A 17939-nucleotide genomic window follows, 5' to 3' on the forward strand; every position below is an offset into this window, starting at 1 on the left:
GAATGCGTAAGCCATAACAGTAGTAAAATAAAAGCATGAAAATAATGCTTAACAAAATGATGTATCATAGTAGCTAAAATTAGAGAACAAGTGCTGGAGCTAACAAAAAAACAAATTGGCTGAATGGAGAATACAGACACAAGCTAAGATGTACATGTCATTTTTAAACAGCATGTAACTGCTGAATAATCAGTAATGGTTTGTGGTTCTTAAATGATTAATAAATGCAAATACAAAGCATAAATACTTAATAAAATTATATTAACAAATGGTAACTCCAGGAATGGAGTTTCCCTGATCCCACCTCCAGACGTTGTGCATTCTGTCAATGTCTGATTTTTTTTGTCTTTATTCTGCATTCACTGAGGTCCCACTACCGTTTTTTTTTTTTTTTAATTTACTTTGGAAGATATTTTATGTTTTCAGCATGGTTATATGACAATTGGAGTTGCTGTGTAAAAGGAAAGGGGCATTGTTAGCAGGTTATGCATCAATTTTGTCTGGGGCCCATGTGTATCTGGGGTGTCAAGACACTTGCAACTTTTTTTGTACATCCAAGCTGTGTAGGCAACATCACAGTCAAAACTGCTGCAAATGTACACATTCATTGTTATAAACTGCTGTAAAAGCTGTCATGAACCTAGTGCATGTTTGATGTGACAATAAAAGTCTTCTACAAAACAGATGATTCTGTGGAAGTCCCAAACAAAGGAAATAACTGCATACTTAACTGGTACGGGTGTGAAAAGCCTAGATGAATTGTTCCACCTTCACTGATGGGTAATCATTTATTATCTACTGCTACATTGCACTATCCCACAAAGATATGCTGTTGTAATGAATTTCCTCATGCAACTGTACTTTGCAGTAATGTAAAATGGTTCCTAGTGTCACTGTGTGCGCTTTCCAAACCAGTTGGAGGCAGTTTTGCTCCTCTGGGACCAACAAGTGAAGCTAAGGAAGAAAAAAAACAATTACACTGGTAGAGCCTGTCATATTCTTAATCAGTGTGCAGTGGAATTCTCGTAAACAAACCACTTCCCAAAAGAGCGTTATGAAAATATTCAGGTTACAGGAATTAAACTACACACTGTGTATTTGGCTTTTCCTTCCTTCATTTCACAACTATACTTTGTGTTAAGCAGCATCATACATTTCTAACGACTTTATAGAGAGTACAATACTCAGCTGTACTTCAGATGGTTTCATGCTGTCTTTCCATGCAAGGGAATGCTGTTATCTTAATTAAATGACACGATGTTTGGTAGCGTACTTAAATAGTTACTTTTGGAGTTAATTGCTTTTCTGTAATCTCTAGGTGGCAGACTGTCCGTGTCTTTATCTCGTCCACTTTCCGTGACATGCATGGTGAGCGAGACTTGCTAATTCGTAGTGTCTTCCCAGAGCTTCGAGCAAGAGCAGCACAGCTGTTTATCCATGTGCAAGAGGTAGACCTACGCTGGGGAATAACAGAGGAAGAATCCAGAAGTGACAGGTCAGATTTTTGTTTTTTAAACTGAGTTACCCAGCATCAACTACAGTTAATTGAATGTTCCAGAACTGTATCTCACAAATTTTCCACGTACAAAACTGAACATAAGCTAAAACACTTAAATACATTTGCTGACTAGTTGATCATTTAATGTGCCTCTTACACCACATACTTCAAAGTTTTAACACCTGGGAGGTAGTTAATAGTTTGCCAGAATTTGCAAGGGTTGTTAAGGTACCTTACTTGAGAGGTGTGGAAGTTTTTTTTGTCATTTTTTTATGCATTTCTTTGCTTGGTTCTGTAGTTGCTGGTATAAGGTCCAGTCATTTATGCTTTTGGTGAATTGGTGTAGGGCTTTAGCTTTATCTCTTTGTTTGATGAGAAATTTAGTGTCATTGGAAAGCCAAGGTAGTTGTTTGGATTTGATACATATTTTTCTTATTTGGCCCAGTCTATTTAGGATTTCAAGGAATTTGTTATTAAAGTATTCAACTGCAAGGTCGAGTTTGAGGGTTTTTAGTGGTGACCAATCGGACTGCTGTAGCAGTAGGCTGAAAGTATCAGGGGAAAAAGATTTCTTGCAGTGGGTGTATATGAAGGGTGAGATAGATTGGGTTTGAATTCTTTTTTTTTAGTAAATAGGTGGGGGAGTGATCACTAAGGCTGATTGGTAGGCAGCCTCCTTGGTCATTCAGGTTAGGTTTGTTGGTCAATATTCAATCAAGCAGATATTCTTTTTGAGAGTGTTTGTCAGTACGAGTGGGACAGTTGATGATTTGGGTATAGTTGTATAGATTGATAAAATTAGATGGGCAGTTGGAAGAGCAGGTAAGCCAGTCAAGGTTAAAATCACCTAGTATGATAGTTTCTTGACTGAAAGTGGTGGAGGACCAGGAGAGGAGATTTCCAATGTTGGGAAGGTTCTTACCTGGGGGTAGGTAGAAAGCCATGATAATTATGGCTTTGTGCGAGTTAATATGCAGACGTGAAATGAGTATTTTAGCATTAGGGATGTCTGGTGGGGTTATGTTTACTTTATCTACTGTAAGAGAGTCTTTGAACATTATAGCTACGCTACCATCTCTTTTGTTTAGTCTGTCTTGCCGTATTATGTTATGATTTTGGAGGGTAATTTCAGGGTCCTTGGTGTGTGGTTTTAGCCAAGTTTCAGTTAAAATGGCTATGTCAGGAGAGTAGGTGGTTAAGGTAGTATGGAATTCTGTGATTTTATTTACTAGGCTTCTAAGATTGATACTGTATATTGTCAGTACCTAAATGTGCATATGATACTGTATACTGTAGGTACCTAAATGTGCATATGATACTGTATACTGTAGGTACGTAAATGTAAATATGATATTGTATACTGTAGGTACCTAAATGTGAATATGATACAGTATACTATCAGTACCTAAATGTGCATATGATTCTGTATACTGTCAGTACCTAAATGTGAATATGATACTGTAGGTACCTAAATGTGCATATGATACTGTATACTGTAGGTACGTAAATGTGAATATGATATTGTGTACTGTACGTACCTAAATGTGAATATGATATTGTATACTGTCAGTACCTAAATGTGCATATGATACTGTATATTGGTACGTAAATGTGAATATGATACTGTATACTGTAGGTACGTAAATGTGACTGTTATACTGTAGGTACGTAAATGTGCATATGATACTGTGTACTGTCAGTACCTAAATGTGCATATGATACTGTATACTGTAGGTACCTAAATGTGAATATGATATTGTATACTGTCAGTACCTAAATGTGCATATGATACTGTATACTGTAAGTATGTAAATGTAAATATGATATTGTATACTGTAGGTACCTAAATGTGAATATGATACAGTATACTATCAGTACCTAAATGTGCATATGATTCTGTATACTGTCAGTACCTAAATGTGAATATGATACTGTATACTGTAGGTACGTAAATGTGAATATGATATTGTGTACTGTGTACGTACCTAAATGTGAATATGATATTGTAATGTGCATATGATACTGTATATTGTTGGTACATAAATGTGAATATGATACTGTATACTGTAGGTGCATAAATATGAATATGATACTGTATACTGTAGGTACGTAAATGTGAATATGATATTGTGTACTGTAGGTACCTAAATGTGAATATGATATTGTATACTGTCAGTACCTAAATGTGCATATGATACTGTATACTGTAGGTACATAAATGTGAATATGATACTGTATACTGTAGGTACGTAAATGTGAATATGATATTGTATACTGTAGGTACCTAAATGTGAATATGATATTGTATACTGTAGGTACGTAAATATGCATATGATACTGTATACTGTAGGTACCTAAATGTGCATAGGATACTGTATACTGTAGGTACCTAAATGTGCATATGATACTGTATACAGTAGGTACCTAAATGTGAATGATACTGTATACTGTAGGTACCTAAATGTGAATATGATACTGTAGATACTTAAAACAGTGCCATGGCTGTGGTAGTTTTGAGACTAGTATTTTTTTTATTTAAAGAATACATTTTTTGTGAATTATGATTTTATTTTAAAGAAATGCATTTTTCTTCTGTTACTCAACATCACTTTCAGTTTTCATCCTAGCCTTGTGGACTATCCACAGCTCACATGGTATTTACCAAGTGTTTTGCTGCATTGCTTGTACATTTCAGAAAACAAAACATTTCACCTTCCCCTGTTTATATAATTACTTGATAGTGGCAAAATTAAACTGTTAATGTTAAGTTGTCATTCTCGCCTTCATTCTTGCTGGATGGGGTTGGAGCCGATCCTCGGCTCCGACTCGGCCTATACTATAGCTCGAGAGCTATTTTTACCGGCTCGAGGCAGCCCTATATCCCACAATACCATGTGCTAACTCCGCAGATGTCGTTTGCCGCTTCGCTGCGAGGTAGTCTGTTTTTACCGGCTCTGGTCAGTAAGTGCTTTTTCAGATATATATACAGCCTCAGTAGTTTTTTTCCAGTTAGTTACCCTTCTTTAGGTACCTTCTAACTGCCGTACCCTTTTCGGTAGCCCTTTTTCCCTTTCTTTAGTTAGTTTTTTAAATTGGGCCTACAGGCTTTTCCTTAGTTTTTCCCCCACCCCTTTCAGTGTGTGTGGGGGTTTTTAGTCAGTTCTCCTTAACTTAAATAAGTGTGTGTGTGTGGACTGACTGTGTTCCTTTTTATTTTTTGTCAGGATGTCAAAGGACCCTAAGGTTTCGGGATTCAAGAAGTGTGACTCGTGCTGTCAGAAAATGTCTCTGACAGATGGTCACACTTCTTGTGTCTATTGCTTGGGGACTTTACACCTGCAGGACTCTTGTTCCGTTTGTCACGGATTTAGTTCAAGAGTCCTGCAGGAAAGGCGTAACAAGCTCATCCTAAGGGGCTTATTAAAGCCTGATGACTCCCCATCCAAGTCTGGCTTGGGGAAGTCGTCAAAAACCGCCAAACCCTCGGCTCCAGCTTCTGAGCCGAGGGCTGGCATTATCGAGACGGCTCCGACCTCGGTTCCGGCTGGCTCCGAGGCGAGCAAAGTGGTTTCCGCTCTGAAACCATCATCGGAGCCGACCCCAGCACGCAAGCGCTCTAGGTCCCCTTCGCTAGAGTCCGTCAGATCAGCTCCGAGGTCCCCTCTCATATCGGAGCGGAGTCATAGGACTCATTCATCAAGGTCATCCAGGCTCTCCGACCACGACATCGAGAGGGTGGTCAGTAGACTCATAAAATCTCAGGCGCTGGCCCAAATGCTCCAGAGCCCAGCTCACCAGACTGTGGCTCCTTCGATACAGCTATCCATTCCTCCTCCGACTCATCTCTCGAGCTCGGAGCCAGAGTTTGTCGGAACCGTGACCTTGCCCATGTCGGAGCCGATACTTCCTCCTTCAGCTCCGACCTCTTCATTGGTTCCATCCATGGAGAGGTCCGGGCGCCGAGACTCCATTGTTGGCTCCGAGGGGGCGAGTGGCATTGGACCCTTGTCCGACCCTGCTCTCTCCCTCGGAGCTTCGGCTCTGGTTAGTTTGGCCCCAACATCATTCTCGGAGTCTTCTCTGTCAGTTCCGGGGGTGGTTCCGGTCTCTTCGGAGTCGGTGCTACCTTTGGTATCTGATAGGGGAGCCTTCGAGGTGATGAGGAGTGTGCTGGACCCAGTGTCCACTCCAAGGTTAAGTTTTGCGGCTCCTCCCTCTGTAGTGCCTGTTGCGGTCTCAGGCCATCCTCTTACACCTGACAGCAGAGATCCAAAGCATAGGGTACCCAACTTGGGTGTCTCCTCCTCTTCCGAGGGCTCCCCTGAAGTTTCAGGGGAACCCCCTAGGAAAAGAAAGTGCAAGAGGAAGCACATAGACTCCCCAGAGTCTGTCACGTCGGACACCGACTTGGATAAGTCGGAAGGTTCCCCCAGATCCCCCTCTGAGGATGTCTCCTTTTCAGACATCCTGGAAATCCTAAGACAGAGGGGAAATTGGTCCACTCTCAAACCTTCCGAGGATGGAGGTAGTGGCTAGAAAGGCGTGGGCAGCTCCTGATTCAATGGAACCTACCCCTAGGAGGCCTTCTAAATTTATTTCTGCACCAGATGACAAATCCTTTCTCACCAAAGGTGTTTCAGTTGATGCTATGGTGGTAGCAGCAGCCACTAAGAAGGAATTGGCTGATCCTTCTGTATCTGTTCATCCTCCTAACAGAGTCCAGGACCATGGACAGGTACGGCAAGCGGACCTTTGCTTCAGCGACCTTTTCTATGCGATCGCTGAACTATTTATGTCATTTCACCCGCCTTCAGAGAGACTTGCTCAAAGAGCTGGGTGAAACGGTACAGGATCCTTCTGCTGCAGGGTTTAAGGACAAAATAAACTCTCAGCTGGCTACCCTGAACTCCATTGTTAACTCCTCCATGTGGCTTATCTGTTATGCAGCGAATGGAGCGAGTAGGGCCGCTGGTACAGGCGTTGCGTTGAGACATCACGCTTGGATGCGACTCTAACTTTGCAGATCCCTTCAAGGCGTCCTTCACCAACACCCCCTTTGACGGTTTAGAATTGTTCGGACCTCAGGTGAAGAATACCCTCACCAGATGCGAGCAAGATGGTAAGACTCTCTCTGCTGTGGGAGTCCATTTTTCCACGCCTTCTAGACCTTATCCTAAGGGACAGAAGGGAGGAAAGATGTGGTTCCGCAAACCTCAGGGAGTCGCGCCTGCCGCACGTGGTGAATTTCCCCCTAGAGGCAGAGGGGGAAATAATAACAGATGCTGCCCCAGGGGCAGAGGGGGTCCTCAGAACCAGGGCTCTAGGGAATCCTTTCCTGACCAACCCTTTCAGCATCCCTGAGAAGCTGCCCGACTGTCTGCCTTTGGAGGCAGTCGGGGGAAAATTATCTCTGTACCCGGAAGCCTGGCAATCCCTCTCCCAAGACATATGGGTACAGAGGATCATATCTGAGGGTTACAAAATCCCTTTCACTTTCCCTCTAGTACAACCGCCAAAACCCCTACCAGACGTACCACCCGCACAAAGGGGTCAGGCTCAGCTAGAAATAAAAAAGCTGTTAGAAAAAAAGAGTCATCCAGGCAGTCCCAGCAGATCATCTAGGATCCGGAATTTACTCCAGATTCTTTTTGGTACCAAAAAAGACAGGAGAATGGAGACCCATTTTGGACCTCAGCAGGTTAAACAACTCTGTACTAAAGACAAAAGTTTGGATGGTAACACTGCAGTCCATTCTACCCCTTTTTGGGCAAAGACAACTGGATGTGCTCGTTAGACCTCCAGGACGCGTACTACCATATAAAGATACACAGGCGCTCCAGGAGGTTTCTCCGCTTCCAGCTGGGAGTCAGTCATTTTCAATTCAGGGCCCTGCCTTTTGGTCTCACCACAGCCCCCCGGGTGTTCACCAAATGTTTGGCAGTGGTCACGGCTCACCTGATACAGAAAGGATTCCAGGTGTTTCCATACTTAGACGACTGGCTCATTTCTGCTACCACCAAACAGGATCTCATAATGGCCAGGGATTACACTATTCAACTTTGCAACAGTCTGGGTATTTCTATAAATTTTGCAAAGTCCTCCTTGTCGCCTTGTCAATGTATAAACTTTATAGGCGCCGTATTAAACGCCACAGAAATGTCTGCAACATTACCACCTCAGAGAGTGACAGACATAAGGCGGAATGTTCAGCCCCTCTTTCAGCCCAACAAAGTCCAGGTCAAGCTAGTATTGAAAGTGTTGGGCCTCATGGCGGCGGTGATTCTTCTACTTCCATTAGCCCGCTTCCACATGAGGCTCCTTCAGTGGATGCTGTTTTCTCAGTGGTCCTTTCAACAGCTACCAATGACCCACAACATTTTGATAACCCCATCTTGCAAGAAACATCTCTCCTGGTGGATGGTTTCCCCTCAGCTTTTTCAGGGCAGACCCTTTGTTCTCCCCCCTCCAGTTGCCACTGTCACAACAGATGCCTCCCTGATCGGGGGGGGGGGCCTTATCAGGGCAGGACAGTCCAGGGCACTTGGCAACAGTCAGAATGCCACCTGCACATAAATGTCCTGGAGATGAGGGCGGTGCTTTTGACGTTGCAAGCCCTTCAGAGCTCTCTTCCCATGGGAACTATAGCAATTCAAATGGACAATATGTCTGTGGTGTGGTACATAAACAAGCAGGGCGGAGCAAGGTCCTATCCCCTCTGTCGAAAAGCACTCAGTCTTTGGCAATGGGCGATTTCATCTCAACAGTTTCTGATAGCAACGCACATCCCCGGGAAATCCAACGCCATAGCAGACAGATTGAGCAGAACTATCCTCATGCCTCACGAGTGGTCTCTAAATCAAGCGGAAGCAGACGGAATTTTTCAGAAGTGGGGCCAGCCTTGCTGCGACCTTTTCGCAACTCCCCAAAACAGCAAGCGCCTCGACTTCTTCACACTTTTTCCTCTGCCAGGCCAACCCCTCAGAGACGCTCTTGTTCACGTTTGGCCCCAGGGTCTTCTTTATGCCTTTCCTTCTTTTCCGTTGATCCCACAATTAATTCAGAAAGCAACCGCATTGAGATCCAAAATGATCCTCATTGCCCCATTTTGGCCTCGACAAGTTTGGTTCCCGTTCCTGCACAAATACCTACTGGAACAGCCTTGGCATCTGGAACCCCTTCCGGATCTGTTGACCCACCTCACGGGCAAGCTGCATCAATCTCTACATTCCATCAACCTCACAGCTTGCTTGCTCCACTTCCAGCCATAGCCAGGCTTCCCCTTATTTCTCCTCCTGTTCGTGATACCATTCTGGCCTCCCATAAGTCCAATACTAGGAAGACTTATGCGAGTAAATGGCGGAGCTTTTTCATTCAGGGTCATCATCGGCCACTATCAGGGTACAATTAGCGGCCATTGCTAATTTTCATGTTGGACTCTCAGAAGCAAATATTATGTCCCACAAACTTTGTAAAGCCTTTCTCAAGGGCATCTTTTTGCTCAGACCTCCAGTCAAAGATTCACCCCCACAATGGGATTTGAATTTAGTTCTAACCTCACTAATTCTGCCCCCTTTTGAGCCTGCAGCTTCTTGCTCCCTCAAACTTCTTTCTTGGAAAACACTGTTTTTAGTAGCTATAACATCTGCCAGAAGGGTATCGGAACTTCAAGCCTTGTCTGTCCATCCTCCTTATTTGGTTTTTCATAAAGACAGGGTAACTCTCAGAACAAACCCTTCCTTCCTACCAAAAGTGTTATCGGAAGCAAATCTAAACCACTCCATTGATTTACCTGTCTTTTTCCCAGACTATACCAACAGGGCTGAACAAAAATTACATTCATTAGATGTTCATCGCCAATTACGGTATTACCTAGACAGGACAAAACAATTCAGAAAGTCAGACCAGCTCTTTCTTTCTTATGCTGCAGGCAAGAAAGGGCTTCCGGTATCGAAGGTTACTCTTTCCAGATGGCTGACATCTATTATTACCTTGGTCTATGAGTTGAGACACAGGCAACTTCACTCTAGGCCTAAGGCTCATTCAACCAGGGCACTATCAACTTCAACGGCGTTTCAAGCAAGGTTACCACTAGATGCCATTTGTGCAGCAGCTACATGGGCGTCCAAACATACCTTTATTGCCCATTACAAGCTTGATTTAGCCTCCTGAAATAGAGCTGATTTTGGTTCCACTGTACTCAGGAGACTGTTCCGTTGAGCCACCCAGGACTAAGGTGCTAGGGACGCTGTCCCATCCAGCAAGAATGAAGGCAAGAATGACAACTTAACATTAAGAAGTTATGTCTTACCATAATGTCCCATGTTAGTTGTCTTCTTCTCTTCTTCTTCCTCCCTCCTGCCCCCTAGCCTGGATAGACTCAAGGTTCTGAGTCCTTCCATTTCTGGAGATACAATAATGTTGCGTTTTGTTCCTTGTATCCTTAGTGTTACTAGCAGGTAATTTATTCTCGTAAAAGAGGATTATAATATTATTATTATTTATACTATGTGTTAGCTTCCAAACGAGATCTGGGGAGTTAGCGCATGGTATTGTGGGATATAGGGCTGGTAAAATAGCTCTCGAGCTATAGTATAGGCCAAATCGGAGCCGAGGATCAGCTCCAAACCCATCCAGCAAGAAAGAAGGCGAGAAGAAGACAACTAACATGGAACGTTATGGTAAGACATAACTTCTTATTATAGTACACAGTACAGGCAGTCTACTCTTCCAGTCGGTATTAATAACAGCAAAAATTGAGAACTCCTGTCTGATCCCCTTCAAAATCAAGAATACCTCTTGGTACAGTCTTAAATTTAGTGCTTATGAAAGTGTTCCCTGGTGATGAATATAGACAGAGGCAGTCCTGGCAGAATTTTTTCTGCATCAAGCCATCCCAGCAATGAATGCTCTGGGTTAGTTACATCTTGCATTCTCCTAGTCCATCATGTCAGAGCCATAACTAGGGTGGCTCGAAAGGGGTGGTTGCAACCAGTTCAGTCTGTTAGTGTGGCATGGTTGACATGTGCAGATGGTGTGGGAATGCAGTACTGGAATTAATTTTTAAACCAGTGAAAGTATTGTGGCTTCAGAAATTAATGCTGATTCTGCAGCATTGAAGGCATTCCTGGATAGGAAACTAGTCTAGTGTAAGATGTGTATGGACGTGCATAGACATCCACACATGTACTTTCTCTTTTTTATCTATCACACAGGGCATGCACTCACATAAACCATATACACACCTTTGAGCACTTTGGAGGATTCACTGACTGCATCAATTTTTTTTTCTTGCCGTGGCACAGTAGCTTGCTGACAAGGCATGTAAAACATGTGAAAAGAAAAAAAAACACCAAAACACTATGACAACAAAGTTCAGAATTCATGATACATGATATTTACAGTTCATGATGCATGGTAACAACTCATTTGTAATCCACTGTTAAAATGAAAAATCATTTTCTACTCAAAAACAGTGAATGACAAAATCTTGTAAATCCTGGCCATGTTCACATCACTGAAAAGTGCTAATTGGCCATGTTCAAAGATTATGGTTTGGATGAAGGGTCGGTATGCTGCAGCATAACAAGTCAAAGGAGTAGCTACCAATACAGCAGAGGTGGGAAAATGTCATGCAGAAGGACATTTGTGCCTCAGTTAAAAAGGCAGAAAACATGTTTAACTCAAATTCAAGAACAGAAAGTCAGAATTGTTTTCTTCTGTGCATTGTAAGGAAAATATTGTATATTTTGCCAATATTCAAGATAAAATATTTCTTCCCACTGCAGACCTTGATGAATAGCAAAAGGCAGTTTAAATGCATGTTGAAAGTTCTTTGAAGTACAAACAAAAATGGTCAGTTAACAGCTCCTGGATTTTTACGAAAGATTTATCACATTAGGAAGAATGTGAGAGAGGTTCTGTCAGTGCTTGGACTAAAAATTGGAAACCTCATTTGCACATCAGTTTGTTTTGTCGAGCAGTTACAACTACTGTTGAAAAGTAAGGGCTGCTCTGAGAACACAAATCAGAGTGGTGCAAGCAAAAAAATGAAAATAGTTTCCAGACGCTGTGCAGAATGCCTGTGACTCACACTATTGCCAGTTTGTTTACATGGAAGTTAAAAAAAAATATTTCTTTATGTCTAGCATGACTCATATAAAGGAGGCTTGAAGTGGATTCTGGGGAAAAGTACTATAAGATCCTTTTACTACAGCAGGTGCTTGAAATATAATAACCACTTAATTATTCTGATACATTAAAGTAGAGTAGAAAGATATAATGAAATAACTGAGATTATAGTGGGATCCTCAGCGATTTTTAACCCTCATTGGTTTATCAGAAAATGAAGAAGTGAATGAAAGTCTGGTAGTTGGTGCAGAGGATTAAGGCACTTAGGGAGGTGCTTTCTGTAGTTAACGGTACAGTGTTTGGTTCTTTCTACCTCCATTTGGCTACTGTGTAACTTTGAGGAAGTCACTTAACCTGACAATGCTCATGAGATGTCCCTTTACCTGGTTCAAAAATATAAAAACAAGCAAGGGCATATGTATGAGGCAGAATACTCGTGCAGTGTTTGAACAATAAGACTAGGGCCAGATCATGGTCAAAAGTCTCCCCAAATACCATAAAAAATGTTCAAACATGTTAGTGTCATATTTCTTTCCATTTACAATGATCACTGAAATTTGGATTTAACTTGAAACCTTTATTAAAATTTTTTTCAGCAAAAATACTGACAGCCTTTTGATGAACAGAAAAAAAACACACTCACATTGAAAATAGACCACATGAGCTACCATAAACTGGTATTCCTTTGAAACGCACATTTATTGAATACGCATTTAGCAGTCCATTAAGTTATAACAGACATGCTGTAATTCATAGTCAGACAGCATATAGTGAAGCTCTAATTTAGTGGCTATCTGAAGGCTGCAGGAATTCAAAAGACAAATGTGTGACACTTTTGCTAACAGCTTGGGACAGCCTACTGGACACAGTTGTCCCATTTTAGGGGCAGCTCAGGAGTACTGCCAGGTGAAGTGACTTGGGTTAGACTCACTGCAGACAAATGAAGACTAAGGGGCATCAGTGCTGCACTACAGGAAGCAGTTCATTATAGCTCATAGCCTTACTTATTTGCACGAAGTTCCAGACAAGATGTTGTAGCCCAACAAAGGGCATTTCATACACTTGTGCCTGCAAAAAAACAAAATAAATTAAAAATGCATTTGTAGTTAATATTTTAGCATTAAACATGTAGACTTTGTGCTGCCCAGTGTATTCACAGCCAAATAATAAGCACACTGCCAAGAGCCGACAAAACAAGGGAACCAAGGATCTTACCAAAAGAACATGGCTCATATAATGAAGCTCTTATTTGCTACAATTGATTTTTTCCTTTACACCATAACTACTGTAGGATACAGGGCACACACCGACAAATGCACACTCATGGACGTGAATATCAATTACAGCCCCTTTTATGACTGTATATTTAGATGTTTGCTTGCAGTAAAATGAATGAACAAATACATAAATAATGACTGAGAAGTGTGTTTCAACTCACTGCTGTGAGAACTATGCAGTGCATCCCATTGCATCCATCTTGCCCTCCCAAACTCCTAGCTCAAGAATCAGAGACAAAAACGCAAAAAATCAGGAACAGATTTTAAATCTTTCTCCTATATATTTACAAGCATTTTGTAAAGGGCACAAAGTCTGAAACTCACATGCCTAGTATTATACTGTCTCTGTAGCGTAATCCATCTCAGACATTATAGCCTCATCTTATACATAAAGCTCTGCTAAGCATAATTCCATTTTCCATCCATGTTTCAACACTGTTAACTGTCTCTTGAACTAGATGTTTTAACATATTCTTGCATCTGTAAATACATATATAATTTTTTAGCATATCCGTGTATCTGTAAATATGTTTTGTTCATTTCTTATGTGATCCTTTTCATCCATGCTATGCTTGCAAATGGTGTATCTAGATCATTGCACTGCCCTGGTAAACAAATATAAAGTATTTAGTAAGTACAATTCGCAATCATTTGTCAAAAAATTTTTTTACAGGCAACCGAACACAATAATTTGTAAAAACTTTGCTCAAAAATTCATGGCAAAGCCAAAGGTAATGGAGAGGGGGGACAAAGGCCCTAATGGGACAAATTTGTAATACCTTTTTAATATATTTGCTTGTCAAGTAAACCCACTGGAGAAAGTTTACCTTTTTAGGGGCGACCCAAGAGTACTGTCTGAGTGACTTACTCATAGTCAAACGATAGATAGATGGACTTAGAAGGATTCAAACCTTGTACCTTTGACTACAGAGAGCAGTTTAACAATTCAGATACTTAAGTCCCTGGCAACTGCAATTAATTTAAAAACGTAACAACAGCTGTTGCATGAACATTTATTTTTTTGAACAATGAGAACTATGAAACCCTATGATTGATATTGACTGCCTGTAATCCTCAGTTGTTGTTGTGTCTTTCGCCACATCGGAACTCCAGTCCGCTAATGTTTGATAGTAGATTTTTACGTGCCGAGTTACCAGCCCTGACGCACAACCTTCAACGAAGGCATGCTCATTCATGCATGTCTCCACAAAAAAGACGCTCTAGCTGAGAATCGAACGGGACAACGTCTTGCTGTGAGGCGACAACGCTACCGCAGCACCACTAGACTGTAATCCTCAGTGATTTACCAAAAAAGAAGTTGGAGATCTTGCAGTTGGTGTGGAAGATTAAGGCTTTAAGCTCTTAATGAACTGCCTTCTGTAGTTAAGGGTACAGGGTTTGATTTTATTACCATTTGCCTACTTTGTGACTCTGAGCAAATCACTTAACCAGGCAGTACTCCTGTAGTTAAAAAATGTATTTTCTGAATGATGATTCTAAATCAGTTGAAACTCTAATGACATGGGATTTGCTTATCATACCAGAAGTAATTGTCTGACCTCTCAATTAGAGAAAGATCAGAAGCATGCACTCACTCAGTCACTCCATTGTCAAAAGCCATTTTGTAAAGTTGCATGAGTGTTGTTCTCGAAGTCTCTCCTGTTGAGCTCTTTCTCCCTGTACTGACTTCTAAAATGCCAGCTGAACCAAGTAGTCTCCCATTCCCCTCATTGCTTTCTGAGTTCTTTCTGTTTATACTGCTGAGTTTCAGAAAGTCATCTGAGCCATGTTGTAAGACTCTTCCTTTCTATTCATTCAGTTCTTTAACTTCTTTCTGAGTTCTATAAAGTCAGCTGAGCTGTATAGTAAAACCTCTCCTATTCTCCCAGTGCAGTTCTTTCTCCCAGTAATGTTAACAGGACCAGGCTTATGCTGCTTTCCAAGGTCAAAATGTCAGCTGAGAGTGAAAGAATGCACTTACCCTTTCTGCTCCAGTAGACAGCTGAGCAGTTGGAACTGCACTTGTGCTTTCAGCTGAATGGGACTGCATGGAAACCAGTTAAAAAAAAACAAGAGACAATTTTAATTTTTTGTTTTCTAGAGTCTGTGGCACTCATGGGGGCACACAGTTTCACGGGGAAGAGAGCATGGCCCTGTGTGCCCCCATGTAGCACCATCACTGGGAAGATTGCATTTCCTCTGACTGCTCGTCTCTGAGATAGGGAGGAAATAGGAGAACCAGGTAGGAGGGCACTCTGTTAGAGCAGACTCCACGTGCAAGGTAACAGAGTGGAGAACTGAGCTGGAAAACCAAGCAGTGTTAGGCTGCAGTGTTAACGTTGCTCATCTGTGGCATCCTAGCAGATGCAGGGGAGTGGAGTGTTAAAACATCTTTGAGGGGAAAGTGCTTTTTGCAGTTGCTGTCATGTATGTTAGAAGAAATTCAGAGATACAGACGCTAATCTGTAAACCCCCTTAGTTAGTATTCTGTACATAAAAAAATATCTTTGAAATAAAATTCTTCTTTCGTACCAGAAGTTTTACCTAAATTGACTTGCAGTCTGTACAACTACAAAAATGAAGGAAAATGTTTCTTACATTTACTGAATTTGCACAGACAACTCGTATATAATTCCAGAATTACTGAATTTAGAAAAAAATGATCAGTGTTTCCTTCCTTTTAAGAAAGGAAAAAGGCCTACCAGTCAGTTCGTATCATCTGTCCTAAGTGACTGGCTTAGATCACGGATGGCCTTTGGTCAACTGGTGTCCTAGGCAAAAGATCTTCACAACGTTCCCCCCCATATCACCCGGTGGCACCATCCTGGTCTAACTACACCATCCAGATTACTTTTTTCTCCATTATTCTCATAGTTTGTCTTATTCTTCAGTTTTTCCTGTATTTATTCAACACATTTTAAAGAAACCATTTCTTTACTGCAAAAAAGTAAACACATAAATAGTGGAAAAGCACTCCTGCTAGATTGGCACCCTAGGTGGCCGCCTGGTTGGCCTATGCTTAAGGCCAGCTATGGGCCTAGTGTGTTCTATTTTGCAATGACATGTATAATAATACACCTCTGTGAGATATAATTAGCACTTTATTTAGGACAGCAGCTACATCTGAAGCATATTTCATAAATGTTTCTGAACAAGATAGTGCCACATGGTCTTCCATCAACACCTTTAGTATACATTATAAAATGAATGCACACCCTAGAGATAGGAAAAGTGTTGGCACAGCTGTGCTATAGGGGGATCTTGAAACTGCCTTTCTCCAATGGATGTGTTGACACTGGTTGGGAATCTGCCTAAATGTTATGGCTTACTGTTAGTGATCCTACCTGAAGAGCATAAGGTACATGGGTGGAAGGTGCTTAAGATAATAGTAGAACTTTGAGAGGTCTATGTAAAAGTAAAGATCTAATGTTGTCAATCTTCATTCATTCTTGGCTGTTGGGTTCGATTCAGATTCTCGGAACTGACGCGGCCGTTATAACAAGCTTGTGCCAGCCAGAAACTCACAAGATAAGGCTACTGGTACTGCCTGTCTTCCTTTTACCTCAGATCTCGTTTGCCGCCTAAGAAATCTGACATGTCAGCCATGCTGTTAGCTAAGTGCTAATTTTTTTTTGATTATATAACTATTGTTGTCTAACCTTTTTTTGCTCGTTCTTCTTTTTTTCTTGCTCTTTAAGGTTATTGTTAATTGTGAGTGATTTGTATTCTACCCTTTTCTTATACTTTAGGTATCCTGACTTACGTTAGTCCCCCTGGTAAGGTACCACATGAGGCTGCTTCAATGGCTCCTGATGTCACAATGGTCATTGTTAACTCACCCAATGTCGCATCTAATCGTCATAACAAACTGCTGCAACAGACAGGATCTATCTTTGTAGATGAAACCAGAAGAGAATTTATGGAGTTGCCCCTTCTGCCCCTCTCAGCCCAAGGCCGTAGTGACCACAGATGCATCCCTGATAGTGTGAGGGGGGACATTTTCAGAGAAAGACAGTCCAAGGCACTTGGTCCCCTCAAGAGGCCAATCTGCATGTCAGTGTCCTAGAACTGAGGGCAGTGCTTTTAACATTGCAAGCATTCCAGTCTGTTCTTCCTTCAGGGACAATTGCTATCCAGTCAGACAACATGTCAGTAGTCTGGTACATTAACAAAAGGGGGGACCAGATCCTACCCTCTATGTTGGGAAGCCCTAAGAGTTTGGTAATGAGCAATGACCTCCAACCACTTTCTGATAGTAACGCATATCCCGGGGAACTCTAACGTGATTGCGGACAAACTGAGGAGATGTATCCTCCTGCATCACGAGTCGAGTGGTCTCTCAATCCCAATGCAGCGATGAAGATCTTTCGTCAATGGGGTCAGCCTTGCTATGACCTGTTCTCCTCTCCTGTAAACCACAAATGCAGCAGCTACTTTGCCCTAGCCCCCCCTCAGGGGGAGTCTCCGAGAGATGCTCTTCTCCATGATTGGCTACTGGGACTTCTATATGCCTTCCCTCCAATCCCTCTAATTCCCCAATTTCTGAGGAAAGCCTAGTGGTTGAGAAGCAAAGTGATTCTTGTTGCAGCTTATTGGCCCTATCAAGTTTGGTTTCCCTTTCACTTGCTTCACTTAGTTCACTGCCCATTGACTTTGGATTCTACTCCAGATCTTTTATCTCATCCTCAGGGCTTGGTCCATCCCAACCTACAAAACCTTAAGTTGACAGCTTGGTTTCTCCACTTCCAGTAATTAGGTGAAACGGTTTATCTTCCCAAGTATAAAAGATGCTTCTGGCTTCTCTTAAACCATCCATCAGAAAACCTTATCTTAGCAAATTGAAGAGATTTGTTATTTGGTCTGATAAAAAAGGTCTTGATCCTTTTTTGGCTCCAGTCGATAAGGTATTACTTAGCCACCTTGTTTCAGTTGGGAGCCTCATTTAGCTGCTATTTCATTTGATGGTCATTCTTTGATGTCTCACCTTCTTTGCAAAACATTTCTTAAGGGCGCTTTACATTTGAAGCCACCTTTCA

At 41.8% G+C, this 17939-nt stretch overlaps 1 protein-coding gene across 1 annotated transcript in view; it reads left to right on the top strand.

Annotated features, from left to right (window-relative positions):
* TEP1 (telomerase associated protein 1) overlaps positions 1 to 17939 on the top strand; it is a 2704809-nt gene that overhangs the window by 994785 nt on the left and 1692085 nt on the right. The window contains exon 16 of the mRNA XM_044058078.1: positions 1319 to 1495. Coding sequence (XP_043914013.1) covers positions 1319 to 1495 — 177 coding nt within the window. The remainder of the gene's footprint in view (positions 1 to 1318; positions 1496 to 17939) is intronic.

The sequence above is a fragment of the Protopterus annectens genome, chromosome 16.part0, assembly GCF_019279795.1.
Source record: "Protopterus annectens isolate FY-2018-M chromosome 16.part0, PAN1.0, whole genome shotgun sequence".
NCBI classification, from domain to species: Eukaryota; Metazoa; Chordata; order Ceratodontiformes; family Protopteridae; genus Protopterus; species Protopterus annectens.